This window comes from Pongo abelii, chromosome 5 (assembly GCF_028885655.2).
Source record: "Pongo abelii isolate AG06213 chromosome 5, NHGRI_mPonAbe1-v2.0_pri, whole genome shotgun sequence".
In the NCBI taxonomy this organism is placed as follows: Eukaryota; Metazoa; Chordata; class Mammalia; order Primates; family Hominidae; genus Pongo; species Pongo abelii.
Genome location: NC_071990.2, coordinates 169,923,691 through 169,945,260, shown reverse-complemented (window position 1 = coordinate 169,945,260; position 21,570 = coordinate 169,923,691). Strand labels below are relative to the sequence as shown.

At 40.3% G+C, this 21,570-nt stretch overlaps 1 protein-coding gene across 31 annotated transcripts in view; it reads right to left on the bottom strand.

The window, feature by feature from the left end:
• The window catches only part of AFDN (afadin, adherens junction formation factor), a 153,367-nt gene that overhangs the window by 9,651 nt on the left and 122,146 nt on the right, over positions 1 to 21,570 (bottom strand). For 18 of the 31 annotated variants that reach the window (XM_054558473.2, XM_054558475.2, XM_024248350.3 and 15 more), the window contains 7 exons: positions 18,994 to 19,059; positions 18,714 to 18,787; positions 18,130 to 18,248; positions 15,268 to 15,462; positions 14,216 to 14,307; positions 13,684 to 13,869; positions 10,001 to 11,002 (listed from right to left, as the gene is read on the bottom strand). In XM_054558473.2, the coding sequence (XP_054414448.2) occupies positions 10,001 to 11,002; positions 13,684 to 13,869; positions 14,216 to 14,307; positions 15,268 to 15,462; positions 18,130 to 18,248; positions 18,714 to 18,787; positions 18,994 to 19,059 (1,734 nt within the window). Of the gene's footprint in view, positions 1 to 7,700; positions 7,737 to 10,000; positions 11,003 to 13,683; positions 13,870 to 14,215; positions 14,308 to 15,267; positions 15,463 to 18,129; positions 18,249 to 18,713; positions 18,788 to 18,993; positions 19,060 to 21,570 lie in introns of all 31 variants that reach the window. The other 13 variants (XM_054558455.2, XM_054558457.2, XM_054558456.2 and 10 more) reach the window with 1 other exon arrangement.

Below are 21,570 nucleotides of genomic sequence, written 5' to 3'. Positions count from 1 at the left end.
AAATCCCAGAGTTATTCCTCCATTAATCATGGCTATAAGATGGAATTTATCATCTACATTCACACATTCAACAAGCACAATTCTTTTACTGGAACAAATTTAGTTAACCCATTCATGTAAATTAACAGGCTCAAACAGGCCCCACTTGATGGACCTGCAGAACACACTTAAACACCTCCTTTCCTCTCCCTTTTTAATTTCCACTATGAATGTCTTGTAGAAGAGGGAGGCCCCCACTCGCCTCTGCATAGGTGGGACAGAAGCAGCATATGTGAATCCAGTGGGCCGGGCAGTCGTCCATCTTTCCCAGGGACCAAGGCCTGCCACTCTCTCTCCTCTGCCCTTTACCATCAGCTCCCTCCAGATCCCACCCTGGACTTCAAGAATTCCCTCCCAACTCAGGAGTACCCTACACTCTGCACCATGGACTCTGAACCTGAGATGGGAAGGAGCCCTATCTCAGCTCTCTTCTGTCTGGACCTAATATTGACCTCTCAGTCAATACAATCCATTCTGTTCTCAGGTAACACTAGTCAAGAAGTTCTTATGTTAACAATTCATTACCTGATTGTTTTTCTCTTTTTGGTTATTCCAGTTCTGCCTTTTTGAAACAACACAAAAAGATACCTTTCCTTCATGTCATTCAAATACTTAAGGATGTCCTTCAAATACCTAAGTCTCTTCTTTTCAATTTTTAGCTCCTTTATCCTTCTGCTCACATCTCTATGCACTACAGGTTGAAAATACCTTTTTTAAAGAGGAACCCTGGATTAACAAGCAGTGCAGAACAGAAAGACTCTCCCTTTTGGTCTTGGATACACACAGCTTTTCTGTTATTCTAGTCTAAGATAATGGTAACTTTGAAAATTATGTTCTCCATTTACTTCTTATCTGGTATAGACCTGTGCTACAGGAATACCCACAGCTGCATTATCATACATCGTGAAGAAGTAATCAATATTTATAGGATTAAAATGAAACTTAAAGCCATCTAGTTCAATCTCTAACCACTGCAGGAATCCCTTACATAAAATTCCTATGTGTTTCAATTTCTACAGAATTACCAGTTTGTCTATAAATTGTTTGTAGCAGAAATATAACAATGTTAACTGCTGGAATTTGAATTGATTTTGTATTTTGTTTTTTTTTAATAAAAATCAACTTCACTCTCCCTTGACTTCTGTGAAAACACTGTATCTGGTGAGAAAGAATAAATTAACCTGTGTTATTAGGCTTTTTCATGTCAATAAACAATAATAAAACATCTTAGAAAAAAATTAAAATTGCCTTCTCAAAGAGACAAATAATTGAACTGTCTCTTTAGGACAACCTATCCATACCCCAGAGAGATGTTAGGATGACTGGCTTTTAGGGGGCTTATAGCAGGAGTAGATGCCACTAAGAACCCACAAGGAAGCCGTCGGTGATGCCTTGCCCATGAGTTGACAGAACCAGCCACAGCTCCCCGCAGGCTTCCTGCACGAGGGGCCAGTGCAAAGGATGGAAACGTTCAGCAAGGATTTCAGGGGTCAGGAAAAACTAGGAGAACTAGGAGAAACAGCGCCAAACAAAAATAGCAAAATAAAGCAAGTGAGAATATTAAATATTCTACAGAAAAGTAATTTAGGGTAGAATATAAAATTGCATTAATGCAACATGGGTCTTTTCCTTATCCCACAAAGCACAAACTAATTTATGTTAATATTTTCTAGCCCTAATTAAAAATAAGTGCTGAGCAAGAAAGTGTTACACAATGATAGAGCCAATTAAGTTTTTTTAAATAGAAGTATATTTTAAGAAAGCAGAACAATTATCATTTTCATAATTTTTTATAAATCTATAAACAGGCATTTTCTTCTTAAAAACCTCTATTCTTCTAAATCTGGAATGCAGTAAGCAAGGAGTGTCTCCTCGTGTTCAGCTCATTAGTTACTATTCGTAAAGGAAGGCAAATTAACCAACACCAGTGTAATCAAGGCAGTTTCTTTCCACTCTGGCTAACTCAAGTATTTCCATCTCCAAAACATAAATTGTTTTGTTCTTCAAAGCTATGTTGCTTTACTCCCACCATTCACAAAGCATTAATGAGAAAAACGAGAAATCTCTTAATTTACTCAAAATAATAGCTTAAAACAGTACACTGAATTGTATGGGTTACTTACATTCAGTAATAGTTAAAGGATATTTTAACTTAAATTACAAATTTAATCACCCAGCAATCCAGTGGCAAACTGCCTATTAGATTAGCACTTTGATTAAAAGAATGAAAAGTTACATGCTACCAAAACAGCCTTGCAGGAAGTGATCTTTGAGGAGAGAGCAGAATAGATGAAAAAATAACTATTACCCCATGAATCAAGAACATGCAGACTGAAAGTCATTCTACATCGAGAACTACACTGGGATTTGAAAGCCAGTATGTAGCAAACTTGAACCAAGGTTCTGCTATATGGGTAGTCCACATTCCCCAAAACAGGTACTTTCAGGTTATATATACATATATATATATATATATATGTGTATATGTTGAGATCTGTGCGTTTATAATTTTGTAACATGAAAATGAAACTGGTATCTGAACATAAAATGGGGTCATAATACCCTTTACTTTTTGACAAATTACTGAAAACACAACTCAGTTAAAGCCCTTAAAAAGCCTTTTTCTCTACAGACTTTTTCTGCGTATGCTCCCTCCCTTTAAAAATGTCCACCCTAAAAAAATTTCAAGGACAAAACATGAAGAAAACTCCTGATTAGATCATTTATTACAAATTAATGACTGAATCGGAGTGCCTTTGCTAAGTGACTTAACACCTGGTTTTTAGACCAAGCAAAAGCCTACTCTATGTCTTAGGGACCGATTTCCTCATTAGGAAAGTGAAGTCCTCTCTCACAGTGGTAGAATGTATTAAATGATGCAGGAAAAACCATCCACTGCAGCACCTGGTCCTCAGTAAGTGCTAGCTCCCTTCCTGTAGCACAGCCCACACACTTTTTCCAGATTTAACTAAAATGACCATTTTATTAGAAGTTGTAAGATCTAGAGCTTAGCTGGTGAAACGCCCTTGTGGCAGAGACTTAACAGTGTAATCGCCAAGTAAGACAGTGTGGCTCAAAGTGGCCTACAACAGAAACTTGAAGTTCTTTTAGGGCAACTGTTTTATGCAATCATACAAACTTTGTATTCCATTCTGTAATATATACGTGTTGGTTTTAATACGAACATATTTCTTCTCCTAATTCTTTGAGTAAAACCGAGCCTTCCTGAAGATGCACTGTGACTACACTGTGGCTTTGATATTCTGGGCAGGGCCCATTTTCATTCTAGAGGCACTCCAATTTGAATAGACAAAATACAGTCTGACTTCCCACAGATAGATTTCTCTGAAGAAACAATTCTGAAATTAGGCTTCCTACTAATTCCTGCTTGAAATTTTTATAAGGCTTTTAATTCAACCCCTTCTATACCTGGGATGCTCAAGAGGGGCATGCCCAATTTCTACAGTTCCATGCAAAAACAAGCAAACAAACAAAAACAAGAAAGCGGAGGAGGAGGGAAGACCTAGCTTGGGCTTTCACATAAAGCAAGCAGAACCACTGAACTCTTTGAAAACATCTTTTCACTGGTATTACCCCAACGGGGGGAATTTCTCCTGTGAGTTCTCTTGTTTTCTGAGTCAGCAGATGACCCATTAAAACGTGTTCACAAGACAAACCTAAGCTTAGCCACTGAGAGATTTGTCAAACCAAGTAAATTTCGAGAAAATGGTTCCTGCCACTACAGTGTTACAAAAAGAGGCATTTTTGTGTCCTAGAAAGAGCAGTTAATATGAATTCAGAAAGTTCTTGTTAAAACCTTGACTCTCACTTGATCCACGTGATACAAAGCAGAGTGTCCCTCATCCAAAATGCTTGGAACCAGAAGTGTTTCAAATTGTGGATTTTTTATTTTTGGACTATTTGCATACACGTAATGAGATATCCTGGAAACAGGACCCAAGTCTAAATATGAACTGATTTCTGTGTCATATACACTTTATATATATATATATATACATATATATATAGCCTAAAGGTAATTTTATATAATATTTGAAATAATTTTGGACATAAAACGAAGCTTTGACTACAACCTGTCACTGAGGTCAGGTGTGGAATTTTCTACTTGTGGCATAATGTCAGTGCTCAGAGTTTTGGATTTTGGATTCTGGATTTTCAGATTAGGAATGTTCAACAGGTACTGGCCAAGTCTCTCCCATGGTGGGTTTGGGGACCCTGGCTCTCACCTGCTCTGTGTGATACTGGGTCAATCTCTTCCATGCTAGCTTAGGCCCTTGTGCTCTGCCACAGAACATGTTTGTCATAAGGAAATGAGAGGAATATATGCAGTTATGTGGCAACCCGGAGCAATGAAGGCACGAGTCACACACCTTGTCATCAGGTGGAAGGACTAGCTACTTCTCGAGGCTGTAGCCAGGCAAAGCTGCAGCCGCAGTCACGGCCACCTCCATGGTCCTAACTGACCGGCTATTCAAGTTAGAGACAGGTTCCAAGGCTAGGACAGAGTACTCTGCCGGAGAAAGCAGACATTCTGACGAATTCCAGGTGTCCCGGATTTGCCCATGGGATATAAAGGAAAAGCCCTAAAGACACAATGGGCTTCATCATAATCTAGTGCTGAAGGAGATCCCTCCAGCAAGTCAGACTTTGGTTTGAACATGACTTACACACCATCTCAGTCATTAAAATAGGAGACAACCTAGTAACAGCTTTACTCTTGAGATGCTGTCAGGAAGGTCACATACCTTCGAGAGCTTGGGACCTTGGCCTGGAATCTGATCCCACTCACTCGACTGCCTACCACACTCCAGAACTCTTCTAGAAATTTGGACAAAGGTCCCTGTTCCCATGGAGGTGGCGCTACACAGAAGAGACAAACATGCCTAATGGTGAGTAATGTGTATAGCATGTCCACAGAGAAACACACAGGACACAGTGAGGCCAGTGGGCCCCTGATACAAAGTAGCATGGGCAGGTGGGCCCCCCTAATATGAAGCAGTGGGGGCAGGTGGGCCCCCCCGGAAAGGTGGCATCTGAGAGACATCTGCATGTGCCAAGAGGGTCAGCCATGGAGACGGGCAAGGACCCTCCCGACGGCCCAGCATGTGGAGGTTCACTAGAAGGCAGGCAGGCAGGCTGGAGGGCCAGTGGGCAAGGGTGTGAAGAGGAGATGAGACCCGAGCTAACTTGGACTGCCTGTCTATGTGAAGGGAGAGACTTAGGAGGGCTGTGAGGACATTCTCATGGGACTGCTGTATGCTATGTCAAGGCTGTCCTGTGAAGGGACTGGGGGGCAGTACCGAGGGGTCCTGCCAGTCTCTCGCAGTGACCCAGGCAGGAAAGGAGAGAGATTCTGGTCACAGGGGCACAGAGGTTGGTCAGGTTGTGAGGAGGTCAAGCCAGTAGAGTTTCTGAACAGAAAAAAAAGCGGGTCATGCATGACTGAGGTTTCTTGCCTGAGCAACTCGAAGCATCAGCTGAAATGGGGAAGGCTGAAGGCAGAATGATAAGCAGTGCAAGGTGAGTGAAGGAGACAAAGATTTCACTTTGAGCATGCTGCATTGCAGAAGTCTTACTTGACTCCATGTGGAGATGTTACATGGGCAGGTGGATATCTGAGTCTTTAGTGTGCGAGAAGTTCGGACTAGAAATCAAATGAGGACATTGCTGGCATCAAAGTGGTGCTACCGTCTCAGGTCGCAAGTGAGCACAGAGGATGGAGAAGGTAGGCCCTGGACTGACAGTGGTGATGGGTCACAAAGACCAGAGGAAAGAACAGAAACCAGTGCAGGCAGCCTCCCAACTTTATGAAACTCAGCTGCTTCCAAACAGGAAAAGAACTGCCTCATTTATCTAATTACCTACCTGAATTAAGAACCATACTGGGTAGTGTCACTCCCTATATAGTCACATATTTGCCCTTATCCTTATTAAGGAGAAGGCTAATATCTTCAGAGATGAGGGTCTCCTAGGGTAACCTGCCAATTCTTACATAAAAATAATTCTATAGTTTTTTTTTTTTGAGCCAAAGTCTCGCTCTGTCCCCCAGGCTGGAGTGCAGTGGTGCAATCTCTGGTCACTGCAACCTCCACCTCCTGGGTTCAAGCAAGCGTCATACCTCAGCCTCCTGAGTAGCTGGGATTACAGGTGCCCGCCACTGTGCCCAGCTAATTTTTGTATTTTTAGTAGAGATGAGGTTTCGCCATGTTGGTCAGGCTGGTCTTGAACTCCTGGCCTCAGGTGACTCACCTGCCTCGGCCTCCCAAAGTGCTGGGATTACAGGCATGAACCACTGTGCCCACCCAAGAATTTTATAAATAATGAGGTACTGTTAATAATATGTACTGGGGAACTGGGCTAAGAAATGCTCAGAAACATGTGGTTAAGGTCAATATTAATACTCAAAATAATTATCTTTTAAAGAAAGAAACTCTCTGAATTATTTCTATGGAACAAAAACCTTATTGCAAGCATTATTTTACTGTTCATGTGTCACAGAATTCTTCATAGTATAAGAAACTCTCTTTGGGCCTGAGAGCTGGCTGGTATCTTCAATGCCTCAGGTCAGTGCCCACCGTGTCATGGATGCTGAGCAAGTATTTGCTGAATGAATATCTCACACTAAGGTGACTCTGATCAATATCTTCCAGCTACACTTACGTACACCAAAACACACAAAGAAGTAGGGAGAAAAATTTATACTTTTAAATCTTTGTTTCATGTAAAAAAAAAATGCAAAGCTCAGAAAATATGCCTTCCAATCACCAAGCAGGGGAGGTGTTTGTAAGAAAGGTTCCTCTCTAAGGTGTTATTGCCACTGTTAAACTGAGGGGGGAAAAGGAAAAGGGGACTATTATTTGGTGAAAAGGCCATTAAAATCAAACCTTGATTCACAGGTTTTAAATGTACCGTCTGATATTGGCTTTTGTCTTTATAAGTTGACTAGAATTTGTCTTCAAGTTTATATAAATATATCAGAGTATAGTTGTCTAGCAGGTGATAAAGATACCATATGCAAGCATAATGGGCCCTAAACGATGAGCCAAACTTCCCCAATATGACAATGAACACTTTGAATTTACAACAGACCATGAACCTCAAGTATTTTCAGCAGACTGATAAATTGGCATGGCTGATAAACTGAATTAAAATCCATGTTATATTATTAAAGAAAACATAGAATACATGTTCACTGGAAATCTCTTACTCTACCAATAGACAGTTATATCTTAACTGGCAAATAATGTCAATACCCTTTCAGCTGAGTTTATAACAACTGAATATTTAAAATCTATGTCTAATGTGAAAAAAATCAAATAGATTACTCATTACAAAATTTATTTCGTTTGCTCATGTATTTATGACTACGTAAGAATACACGGAATCAATTTATGACTGAAACTGAGAAAAGGTCAAAACCATAAACAAACAGTAACACTTAAAATTAACGGAGAAAAGCAAAGAGTAACTAAATCTAGGAACATTCAAAGGCATGCTTCTAAAGCGTCAGGGACTCCGCCTCCTGATGGAGGCCCCCCCTAAGGGAACTGGATCTACTGAAAACATAAAACAGCCACCACCGAAAAAAAAGAAAATCAAGACAGGAAAAAAGGACCAAAGGGAAAGAAACAAGAACATACCAAATCTAGAACAGAGATTGCTGGCATAGCAGTCTGCTGCAGGTAACAGAGAAAGAAAAAAAAAAAGAAAGATGAAGTGTGGAAAAAAAAGTTAGGTTTAGACCTGTAATCTGCCATCGGCATATTTTCTCACTATCATGCGTCATCTGTGTTTCGACAACTTGATGAGAAAGATAAAGAACTACAGACTAACTTCTAGTATTCAGAAACAGAAAAACGCCCACATGGTATTAAATGAGTTTCATCATTAGGATACATAGAAAATAAAAAATAGCAGAATTTCCCTTATTTGGAGACTAAGATACTAATTGTAACAGAACTACTAAGCAAAAACCAAATATTTTTTACTAAATTTTCATAAGAAACTTTCCAAATATCGCAATTCATACTAAAAGGCTTTGAAATATTCAGTGTTTTAACCCATTTGGAAAAACTCTGAGACCTTTAAATAAAATTTTAGTCCTCACAGAAAAAGATACTTACAGAAATGCTACAAGGCTAATTTTTCATTATTGTCAGGATACAGTTATAACAATAAGAAACGCTGATACTGTTGACTCATTTGCCATACACAACAGTTGTATATTCAGAGCTGAAAATGCAGTGAAGGAAAAGCCATCCTTTCGTCTTTTCGGGTGTGGGCGACACAAGGCCGTGAACGTCCTTAGGTTCCTAATGAATCCATCTTAGTGCACCCAGGAGCGACAATGGCCAGAGCAGAGGAGCATGCACCTGGCACCAGCAGGCCCAGCACCTTTCGGAGAGCTCTGATGGGGAGGGGAATGCATAGTACTTTTAAAGTACTATATTTTTTAAGCTACTTTTAAAGTAAAATAGCTATTAATGTAGTGGTTGGTTTTTCAAATAAAACAGTGCTTACAGTAAACACAGCTACTCATCAGGAAGTTTACTACTGATGACTTGAGGAATACTAATAAAAATAGTAGTAAAACAATGTAATAATTCACACTTCGGCCTCATTTAAGAAACTTAAGTGTCTAAGGGGATTCAAGCTGAATTTTGGGCAAAGTTTTATATATACACACATTTTGGCTGAGATATGTATATATTAAGAAGTATGTGTAAGAGAGACTTTTCAGGAAAAATTCACAGAGCAAATCGAAAAAGAATCACACTACTGAGCTCTAAGGATCTAAGGACTCACAAATTATTATCTAAGGTTAAATTTCACTGTGAGGTAGAAAGATTAAAATGTCTGACCTAATAGCCCCTGGTAGAGCTTTACCATTAACGGCATAAAAAAACAGTTGAAATTAGAAACAGAATCCAAAAGATAAAAAGAACATGGCTCTGGCCATCTTTTCTCAAAATATTGCACTGTGTCTAAAAAAGAAAAAAAATCACTAAAACTCATGAACACAATATGGTCAATAGCATTCTCTATAAATTAGTATTAATAAATGCCCAAATTAATAGCAGTAAATGCCTCTTAACAGTTCTCTTTATAGAGTAACAAAGTCTTGCTTTTATCTAAAATTTCTGCATCACAATTTATTGTGTTAAACGAATTTATATTTTTGTTAGTTTACTTAAAACAAAAATCATTTTCATACTATGGAGAAATAAGAATAAAATCAGTTCTCAATATCTTTATGCTACAATTGGAATATAATTGTTTATTACCTTAACAAATGCTTGCTTCATCAACAGTACAACTACTGTGAAGATTCTATTTTTGGTAATGACTGTAAATGTAATGATCTGAACAGTTTCTTTTGTTAATCACCACAAAATGCTGACAAGACCAGGGGCCAGCCAGTGATCTGCCCTGTGTTTCTGTAAATAAAGTTTTATTGGTACAGAGACACAACTATGTGTTTACTTGTGCCTGTGGCTGCTTTTGTGCTACAACAGCAGAGCTGGGGGTTGCCAGAGTCCCCACGGCCTGCAAAGCCTGACGCATCAATCTGGCCCTGGAAGAAAAATTTTGCCCACCCTGGATCAAGATTACTACTGGTCATTAACAAATACTTGTTTTTTCAACTGGAAGTGTTAAGGAAAAGGATAATTATGAGTTTGGTAATGAAAACAATCAAGTTTCATTTGAATTGTATTTAATACTTGTCAAACCATGTCTTAAAAAATTTAGCCTTAAACAGCCCTGACTCATTTCTCTATGACATCAGCCAAGAGTAACACATAGAATAAAACAGTATAAGCCTAGGTAGGGGCCCTTTTAATCCTTATCATGATCAGGGGCCTCGCTATCCCCATAGGAAACACGCAGAAGCTAAAATAGGGACCACAGATGGGCACAGCCAAAGCACTCCCCCCTTTACCCTTGCTCTTCGTTCAGCCTCCAGGCGCTGCATGATCAGCATGGTGTCCACATCGTCGTCCTCCTCCTCCTCGTCATCTTCGTCCTTCTGCTTCGACTCCTGGAGTCTCTTCTGGAACTGCCACTCCAGCATGAGCTTGCGCAGCCGGTCGCTCTCCTCGGCGCTGCGGTCCGGTTTGCTCTGGAGCTCCTGGATCTCCTTGCTCAGCATGTCCACGATGTGCATCTGCTGCTGCTTCTCCAGCTTCTCCTTGGCGTCCCGCTTCCACGGGTCGGGGGACAGACTGTCCCCTGAAGAAAGCTCCTCTTTGCTGACTGTGATGTACTGCAAGTCTCTGCGCTCGATCGTGCGGGGCTGCTGCTGAGGCTGCAGCTCCCGAATGACTGTTTCCTGGGGCCGCTGGAGTGTGGAAGGCTTTTCGGGCTTCATCTGCTGTGCGGTCAAGGGAGAAAACGGAGCAGGGTTTAAGGACTGAGTGCGCATCTGGCCCAACTTCCTCTCCTGCTCTCTCCGCTTCCTCTCCCGCTCCTCCTCCAGGCGGGCCTTCTCCTTCTCATACCAACGCTGATGTTCTTCTCTCTTTTTCCGTTCGGCAGCAGCCACCTGCGCAGACGGCAGCCCTATCTGGTTGGCAGAAGGGGGTGGCGGGAGAGGCAAATCCATGGACATTCCATCGAAATCACCGGCATAGTGGGCGGGAGGTGGCGGGGGTGGCGGAGGCAGGTCTGTTCGGATTGGCTGGGAGACGGCCACAGGGGTGGCCGGTATGGCTGCTGGTGTTTTCCAACGGCCAGGGCCACTTTTGGTCAGTGTGGAAGCAGGGGTGACCGACTTAGAGGAATGGTTCAGATGCTCTTGGCTAGAGGTACTGGAGTCCAATGAGGAGCTCTGATTTATCCACATATCACTATCAGACTTTCGGTCCATAGCTGCCTCTATTCGATGCCGCTCAAGTTGGTAAGCTTTATCTTCTCGAAGTTCTTCTTGGGAACGTGTAACACGCTGGAAAAAGAAAAAGAACTATTATATTTCAGCCATTTACTAGAAATTACCAAATATCCACAAACATTTTATCTTCGGACAGAAGAAAAACTGTTAAATGAGTGTACAGAAAGAGACTGAGACTGCCCTACAAGGCTCATTGGCTAACGTGGAGTAACAGTGCATTTATCTGTGTAAAGAAGGAAAAGCAGCCAAGCGTGGTGGCTCACGCCTATAATCCCAGCACTTTGGGAGGCTGAGGTGGGTGGATTGCTTGAGCCCAGGAGTTCGAGACCAGCTTGGGTAACATAGTCTCTGTCTTGACTAAAATTTAAAAAAAAAAGGAAAAGCTGTACTTCCTCTCTGCATCGAGGCCCTTCAGTGCCAGTGCCCATCCTCATCTTCACCCTCCTGTGGCGCCCTGCACCATCTCCAGTGCAGAGCCAGACATGCGACTTGGACTTCAAAGCAATGAGTGTGTTTATTCATAATATGTAAAAATCAACAACAGGTACTTCTCTAATTACTACTACGAGTAATTATTAAATCTTCACCATTTAACCATCCATGACTTTCTGCATTATACAAGCTAAGGACTGGCTTTCTGGGCTCTGACAGAGCTGTGCACAGTAATGCAAGGACAAGTCCCACACATCTGAGATACGTCCGCTCCAATACCAGAAAGGTCCAAAATGTATTGCTACAAATGTGTTGAACACAAAGGTAGGGGTGTGTGTGTGTGTGTCTGTGACAGACAGAGAGAAATGACACACACACACACACACACAGAGATAAATGAGTACACTTTTTCCAAACGGCTAGTCTAAAATCTGAGAAATGGCACATATGAAAGGAGTCTACTCAGATAAACATGATCACTATGAGGTCTGAATCAAGCATCTTTTTCCTGCCCTGTTAATGAATACAAATTAAAGATGTAAACCGGGAAAACAAATTATTTCCTTTTCCTTAAAAAGCAAACCAACAACAAAGATGAAGTATCACTTCAAAAAGCAGTAGTCTCACAGAAAAATGGAACATTTACTCCCAACATTTTGCTAGAGCTTTACTTAGTACACAGAAAGTGTCTCATTACTGGGGTATGAAATCTATGGACCACATAAAAACAGAGACTGTGCCTATCGCCACTCCCTGCTGCTGTAAGGGCTGACCTGAGTCACTTCTCTGCTCCCTTAAGACTTTGCACTGGCCCCGGCTGCTGGCTCGCACTCTCCACCTACCCGCTTAAACCCCATCTTTTCATTCCACACTCTGGCCTGCCTCTCAGTTGCTCAACTCTCTCCTCTAGGTACTGTTTATCCATGTAGTGAGGTAGAAACAAGTAGCAGCTGTATACTATAAATGTGAAGACGTAATGCCAGCCCCACAGAACAAGAAATACTGTGCATAAAAATGGGATTCAATGTATGCACTACAAATTGGGTTGTCTTGACATATGGGAAGCAGATTCTCCTACGTTCTAACAAAAGATACTAGAAGGACTAGGGCACAAAATTACTCAATTTTTAAAGAGAAATTTGGAGAAAGACACCTTCTCCCAGATAACTCCAGCTTTTGGTGACAGAGTACGTCCAAAACTCCCAAGACTGGGCCGTTGTGGGTGATCAGGCCCACCTAGGAAAACAGCAGGATGGACCAGCACACCAGACAAAAGGCCAAGAAGAAATCTCCTGATGGCCAACATCTGTGGCCTGAGGAGCATTTTCAGCCCTCAGAAAACAGGCTCCTCCTCATCTGTATCACAGCGTCCATCTCCTCAGTGCAATCCTCTCTCCACTGCCTACTGTTCTCATTCTTCAAGGCTCAGCTCAAATTTCCATCTCAACTCTGAATTTTGTCTTTTCCAACCACTCTAAGAATGCTGATCTTCAGAATTCCTAGAGCATTTGCGATCCAGGGCATGTATTTGTTACAGATCCTAGACTGTAACTATTTTTAAGCATACCTTTAATTTCTTCTCCCAGTCTTTCACCAAACAGTTATCTTTCTAAAAAGAAAACCACATTTGATAACGTTCCCCAGCTTAACTACTCAGATTGGCATCTCCCGTCTACTAATGTGCACAAAAATCAAAATTCCTTAGCTGTCACGTCAAGCCCTTCTGTCTGGCTCCGCCTGTCTTCACTGCCTTAGATCTTGCCACCCCCTTCACCTCTACCCAGGGTTCCTGCTGAACTACTACACATCTCTATGCCTTTCCCTCCTCCTGGAAGGCCCTTCCGTGCATACAGCTGTGCCCAGGTTCTCGTCCAAGACTGAGAAGCTCCATCCCCTGCTGGGGCCTCTTCTCCCACAGCACTGACCATGCTGTGTCTAATGTGTCTGTCTCATTTCCCTGCCACACCATGAGCTCCCACAGGCAGGGACAGCTCCTGATACAGTACAAAATATACCACTGGAGTTCTAATTTCTCACTTCTAGAATCAGTGAACTTTGTCTTAAAAATTGTAAGGCCTTATATTCCTAACATTTTGTTAATCAAACATCAGAGAACAAATAATCCTTTTTCTTATTAAGTATTCTATCCTGTCTCCTTTTTTCCTCAAACTTAACCACAAAACCATTAAAGGAAAAACAAAAGGCCAACAATGCTGTTCTATAGAAAATATTAATTGTGTCTCAGAACTCAGTGTTTACTCCTTGAGAGGTGAGAAAAGTGTGTGGAATCTTTGATTTCTAACCTGAATTGCAATACTGGAATGATTACTGTCTGTGTGCACATGTGGCTTTTCCTCATAATTTGGCCACTGGTTCTGAGGAGGAGCCATCCGATCCTGGGATTTGGAAGCTGGGAAGGTAAAATACTCTCTGGTGTACGTCTGAGTGGGGATGGGGTAGGCTTCAGGTCTAGGCGGAGGAGTCTGTTCCTGTAAAATGTGAAGAACAAAAAAAGTGAGCTTTTTACAACCATACAGACTAACTTGATTTTCAATGATCTGTTTTAAAAATTAAAAAATAGTTTATGTTAAATACTGCATTAAAAAGTGTTTGATCCATACTGAGAATAAATAACATTTCATTTTGCCCAGACTTATTAATTTAAAACTGATTTACCTGACTAGTATATTAAAAATCAAGATAAAACACTGCAAATTTAGAAATTATAATCAATGCTAATTCAGAGTAAAAATTGTACTAGATAACTGAGATGTCCAAAGGGAACCCTAAGTATGCAAATGCAGTAGAAGCCTTTTGCTTATCAATCAATCAGACCTCAGTGCAGAGGTTTCCAGTAGAGACAGATGTTATCTTCGCTGTTGTTCCAGGGGCATATGCACTTTTCCCTCCAGGACTAGGAGGCTGATCTGTTCAAGTCAGGGGGGAAAAAAGAGTTTAATATTAAATAAACAACCTATATATAACATAACATTTCCTTAAAGACCTCATTCATCTTCATACTGCTAGTGAGTATCTAGCATAGAGACAAAAAAAAAAAAAAAAAAAAGAATCAAGGCAGATGAGAAATCAGGTCTTGTCATATCCACATCCATCTTTTAAATCATCAGAGCCCAGAGCTACAAAAAAACCTTTGTAGCTCTGTGTATCAAGGTCAGGGACTGGTAAACATTTTTGGTAACAAGCCAGAAAGTAAATACTTGAGGCTTTGTAAGCCTTTGTCTCCTGCTGCATATCCTTCTATTATTTCTTCTTCTCTTTGTTAACAACCCTTTAAAAATGTAAAAAACATTGGCCGGGCATGGTGGCTCAAGCCTGTAATCCCAGCACTTTGGGAGGCCAAGGCGGGCAGATCATGAGGTCAGGAAATCGAGACCATCCTGGCTAACATGGTGAAACCCCGTCTCTACTAAAAATACCAAAAATTAGCCCGGCGTGGTGGTGGGCGCCCATAGTCCCAGCCACTCGGGAGGCTAAGGCAGGAGAATGGCGTGAACCCAGGAGGCGGAGCTTGCAGTGAGCCGAGGTCGCGCCACTGCACTACACTCCAGCCTGGGTGAGAGAGCAAGACTCCATCTCAAAAAAAAAAAAAAAATGTAAAACATATTTTGGTTTATCTTGGTAATTTACCAACCCCAAATAGAGATGTTATTAATGTATTTGCTTATGGGATCAACTGAATGTAAAGTTTTTCCATTTTAGTTTTTGTTAGAGAAATGTTACTTACGACATCCCTTATGAAAACCATATCCTAGTTAGCCAACGTTTGCAGAGAATAATTTTAATAATTAACAAACCACAAAGTGCCTTCTCTCACTTCAGACTGTGACCACAAGTGTACTTAGGAAGCAAAAAAGTGTCACTCTTACTTGCTACGTTGGGGCTGGAACGGTGATCAGCTCTATTTTTCATCAGTCTGTCATCACCAGGCAATTTCTTTGGTTCACTATATTCTGCCCAAGGCAGCTGAGGACTCTCAGGAGACCCATTTTGAGTTGAATTATTATAGAGCTCAAAGCCTTCACTCTTTGGTCGGGGTTTACCTGAGCCACGACGATCTGAAACTGGAATCAAAGCACATTCAGTATCTCTTAAGATTTTATTTTCAACACCCTGATTATCATTAAAATTCCATAAGAATTGTTCTTAGCATAAGAAATAAGGTGATAAAGGTCAACTCTTCCTACAGAATCATAAAACAGCTTTTAAGTAAACATACTGAGAATAAAGAAAATATTTTTACTTAATTAGTAATGATGGGAAGATAAACACTTTCAAAGCTTATTTTCTCGTTAACTGAAACTTCACTGTTTTAAGCAACAAATCTAACCATTTTTAAAGTATCTTTTAACAAAATAAATAAAGATATATATGCTTCCCTGACTTCGTAGAAAAATATCTGAACTTTTAATCGCCCGGTGTCGTCGTTCTGAGCAGCCATCATGTTACATGAGCAGCCGTCACGTGACGTGAGCCTTCCGCTCCTGGCGGCCGCTTCTGTCAGTTCTCCTTCTTTTTGCTTGCTCACCCTGGTTTATCATCTACTGTTCACAGCTTCCCTCTGTGATTTCTAACTCACATTCTAGTTTGCTTCTTTTAAATGACCACAAACTAAGAAATCAGACAACCAAGATGTTAAGTTCTATGTTGCATAAAAAGTAAAAAACATGCTGAGTAAGGCAGACAATACCACACTAGGTTTTGTTGAGATGCCCCTTGGGTGGTGTGTGTTTGCTTCAATAAGCAGCAGGTCACATTCTCTGATGCCTTGGCTGTGGCTGTGATTTGTTACTCTCAGGTGCCAACTTGAGGTTCTGGGTTGTGAGGTTTCTAGAATCCTGCCTTACGGAGGAGAAAGCCATAAAGGCCATATCTAGAAGTCTATGTATACATTTAACAAGGTGTGCTATGAATCACAACAGTTTTCTCCTATTGTGTCTGAACTCATTATTTTAAAAGCCCTAAATCTGTATTGATTTTATCCTGAGATTCTTTTTGATGTAGCTATAAAACCACAGTTCCAAAAAATAAATTATTTAAATAATTAAGATGTTTAAGTGAATTACAGTCATGAACCAAATAAGCCCATTTTGGTCAATGATGAACCACATCCGTGACAGTGGCCTCCTAAGATTAAAACGGAGCTGAAAAATCCCTATCTTCTAAATGATCTTAGCCAGTGTAAAGTTGTAGTACAATGATTCCTCGTGTCTGTGGTCATGCCAGACTGCACTGCTAGCTGTATACAAGTATAGCTCATACAATTATACACGGTATATAATACTTGATAATACTTGATAATGTAATATGTGACTGGGTTGCTTGTTTATATATTTTACTATACTATACTTTTTATTGTTATTTTAGAGTGTACTCCCTTTACTTATAAAAAGAGTTAATGGTCAAGTAGCCCCAGGCAGGTCCATCAGGAAGCCTTCCAGAAAAAGGCATTGTCACCACAGGAGGTGATGGCTCCATGGCATGTCACTGCCCCTGAAGACCTTCCCGTGGGACCGGATGTGGAGGTGGAAGACAGTGACACTGATAATCCTGACCCTGTGCAGGCCGAAGCTAATGTGTGTGCTTATGTACGAGATTTTAACCAAAAAGATGAAAAGATAAATTAAAAAAAAATAGAAAATCCCTTATAGAGTAAGTATAGAAAGAACGAAAATATTTTGTACAGCTGTACAACATGTTTGTGTTTTAAGCCAAGTTTATATAGAAAAAAAAGTTATAGCAAGCTAAGATTAATTTATTATTAAAGAAATATATATATATATATATATATATATATATATATATATATATATTTGTAAATTTAGTGTAGCTTAAGTGTACAGTGTTGATAAATTCCACAGTAGTCACGGCCATGTCCTGGGCCTTCACATTCACTCACCACTCACTTGCGGACGCACCCAGAGCAACTTCCATCCTACAAGCTCCATTCAGGGTAAGTGGCCTTCTACGGGTCTAGCATTGTTACTCTTTTACACCTTTTTTTTTTTTAACTGTAGTTTTTCTATGTTAAGATATGTTCCCACTGAATTACAGTTGCCTGCAGTATTCAGTACAGTGACAGGCTGTGCAGGTCTGCAGCCTAGGAGCAATAGGCTACACCATGTAGGTTTGTGTAGTACACTGTGATGTGTACACAATGATGAGATAAACTAAGGACGAATTTTTCAGAATGGATCCCCCTTGCCAGGTGAGCATGACTGTATACAGAATGAGATCATCATGCCTTATCTCAGCAAATGCAGGACTAAGGTAACTACTCATATACAAATAAATGCCTATTTCTTCAGTGAAGAACTGAACTTATTCTTTAAACATTTTAAATCCTGAGTCTGCCTATCAAAACTGAAAATCCATTCATTCATTCTTTAGTTTTTTTCCCAGTTCATCCTTAACACGTCACATTCATTCTCTATTGAGCACCTACTATGTGCCGGGCCTACGGAAGCTCACCAGCAGTCAACCAGCCCTGTGGGGGTGAAGTTAAATGGCTCCTGGTGACAGGGAAGGGGCCTGGTGACTCACAGTGTGGGCTCCAAGGTCAGAAGGCTCACATGGGAATCCCAGGCACTGTGCTGAAGCGCTCTCATCCTCAATTTCTTTATCTTTAAAACTGGGGCAATAGTAACACCAGTACCTCCTCCATGGGGGTTTTCTGACTATTCAAAGAGGCCATGACTGTAAAACACTCTTGTTTCCCTACTGGTCCTTACTTCTCTGCATCATAGGGGATGGCTGATTGAGAAGGGTGGCCAGACCGTGGTAGATGGCACCCTGCTTTGCTACTTCCAGCGTCACCACAGAGCTTGTTCTTGTCATGAGTTCTGCTGCCCTAGGAGAAGAAGATTACACATGTAAGAAAAACAAAAACGCAGTGCCTGCTCTGTCATGAATCGCTGTGATCACAGCAACAGAAAATCATGTTACACAGCCTCATCTATTATTTTGAGTAATGGTTCTGACTTCCAGACAGCTTACTCACTACCCATTTTCTCCTTTGAAAACTGACTATGAAAATAGGCAAACACATCTCCTGTTATCATATTAAGAACAGTAAGATAATATTCAGAAATTTAAAGAAGTGTTGAATATGTTTCTTTCAAGTTTCAAAGAAACTGTACTAGATTAAAATATATATTTATAATTTGATAACAAGTGAAATGTCATGTACACTAAAAAAGGTAAAGAGTAATATGAGCACGTTTTAGCATAGTTTTTATCTTCCAATTTCAACATTTAATGCAAAAATCACCTAAAAATGCTAATACTAAGCTTCAAGCAAATAAATCAATGATACCTTTCCTGAGAGAGTCCAACCAGACTTCGTCCATCCACACTGAGGAGCTGATCACCTGCAGCTAGACGTCCATCCTAGGCAAATCCACAGGTGTGTGCATAGATTGGGGTGGAGAGCAAAGAGAGAGGGAGGAAGAAAAGGTAATGATGAGTAGATACCCTATTTGTTCTTCCAACAAACACTATAGTGTTAAATAACTAAAATTATCAGCAGAATCTCTCACATCATTTGCTGAATATATGACACACTGAAAATTTACTTCTTTCAAAATGATACTGACCACATCTGCAGCACCTCCTTTCACAACCGACTTCACATAGATTCCTAGTTTATCTTGACCAGCACCCTATTGCAAAAACAAGGTGAAAACACTGCATTGAAGATATACTGTAAGAAATGCACTATGCAGGAAAGTAAAACAAAAATAAAACCACCCAACATGTACACAGATAACTGCAACAAAGTCCTGGTTCTCATTTTTACATGAAAATTAGAAGCATGAAAAATCAGTTATTCATGCATCAGTTAATGATGAGACTAAAATAGAGACTTGGAATCCTGAAGTTAATTTAAGAATAGTTCTGAACAGCCACAAGTGTAAGTGAACTAAAAACTACTTGCATGATATATACTATTAATCATTTTAATACAAAAAGCAACTTAGTACAGTATTTTTACATTTCACCATTTACCTATATCCTCCCTTATACCCTTGTTCTTTTCATACGTATAGTTTAAGATTTTAAATGATAAAAAAACTTCTTGTGGCAAACAGTAAGAGGAACTTAGTAAGAGAAAATCATACAGAAAATAATCAGTTATAACTCATGTACTGTAACTGTAAATAAATATCAAAGCAACAAGACCCAATTCACATAGAATTGATATATTATGAAAGAATAAAATTCTGTTAGATAGACTTAAGTACTATACATAATTATTTTCAGAATCACCAATATTCTACTTGGATACCACGACTATACTAAACCTAACCCTATAACAATCAAAATTTTGGGTAATTTATTGCAACTATCAAAGAAAGCACTCCTATGCATGAAATCTTACTTAGATATTATGGACAAGATTATACAACTGAGCACAATTCCTTAGGTCACAACGATTGAAGGCAAATACAAATCCATTTCAATCATTGCGAGGCACTGTATGGTAAGAGTAAAAATACAGCACAGAAAGGTACAAAGATATGATTCAACAAATGACTTAATTAAAACAGATTTTCTATAACACCCTGGAGCTATGTAATTTTCACTTGGAAACCACTCACATTTGCCCCCTTTAGTTAACAAGTTAAGTTTACAGAAGACAGCCTGATTGGCCAGCACTGTTGATCCTGACTCCCTTTATCCCCTCAGGGAAAAACCAAACCAAACCAAACCAAAACAAAACGCCTGTAGCAGGTCAAATTTTGTAAGCATAAAACCATCCATTACATATCTCATTTTAAAAACAGTACAGTATTTCTTAATTTAACAAAGCAACTCCATTTTGGAGAGTAGTATATACTTCAAATTTCATGTGGTTACATTATCTGGCAACTAAGTTTATAAAAGTTCTACGGAAAGCAAAATCAAGTATTCTCCTTTGCAGCTTTTGATCTGAATTTTCCATCTGTTCACCTCGTCATCCCTCAGTGTCTATCCACACATCTCTCCTGTGGATGGTTTCCACCCTCACCCCTACATCCCTCTGTGTCTGTCCACATCTCTCCTATGGATGGTTTCCACCCTCACCCCTACATCCCTCTGTGTCTGTCCACACATCTCTCCTGTGGATGGCTTCCACCCTCACCCCTACATCCCTGTGTCTGTCCACACATCTAACCTGTGGATGGTTTCCACCCTCACCCCTACATCCCTCTGTGTCTGTCCATACATCTCTCCTGTGGATGGTTTCCACCCTCACCCCTACATCCTTCTGTGTCTGTCCACATCTCTCCTGTGGACGGTTTCCACCCTCATCCCTACATCCCTCTGTGTCTGTCCACACATCTTTCCTGTGGATGGCTTCCACTCTCACCTCAATGCAAGTCTCCAGCCCAGTCCCAGATGCCTCATGGCCCACTTGCTACCTCCCTCTAGAAATCATTCACCACAGTCCACAAACCACAACAGCCAAATACAACCTGTGGTCCTTGAATAGATCCTTTTGCCATAAAAAGCATGACTGGGATAGTTGGCAAAGACTGAGCTTTTTGTAAATTTAAAATTTCAAAAATAAAAGATAAAATATACGGCAGGCACTCAAAAAACGGCAACTTTCTGAATTTTAGCATATCACTTAGAAAAGAATAATAAATATGCTTTTTGCCTCACTCTATCTGTGACAATGCTGGGTTTCCTTGAATCTAAGGACCTAAGACACACTACGGAAAAATACTTCTACGACATAGCACCCTCCCGACCGCCCCTATTTGTTAAATCAGGTAATCCCTCACACATAATCTAATTAACTGAATTTTTTCACACATTTAATAATTTCATGTGATTCATGAATAACTTTAATTCTACAACTTGGCTGTTTAAACGACAAATTTCATTCACGGAACAAATATCCATCCAGCGTCTGTATTGTCCTAAGCTCCATGTACACATCAATGAACAAAACAGACAAACACCCTTGCCATTTGGGAGCTTCTTCTATTCTTCAGCAGAGTTCATCTGTGGTCATCCACTAATAATTCTAGTTGGAGTGCTGCCAGTCCTTCTTTTCCTTTTCCTGAAAAGGCTGCATGCCTATTCCCTTCCAGCTGCTACCCTAGGTCAGGTTTTTAAAAAGTTCTACAAGCACTACCTATTTTTTCCTCTGCTTTCTACCTGACTACAGAAAAGCAATGATT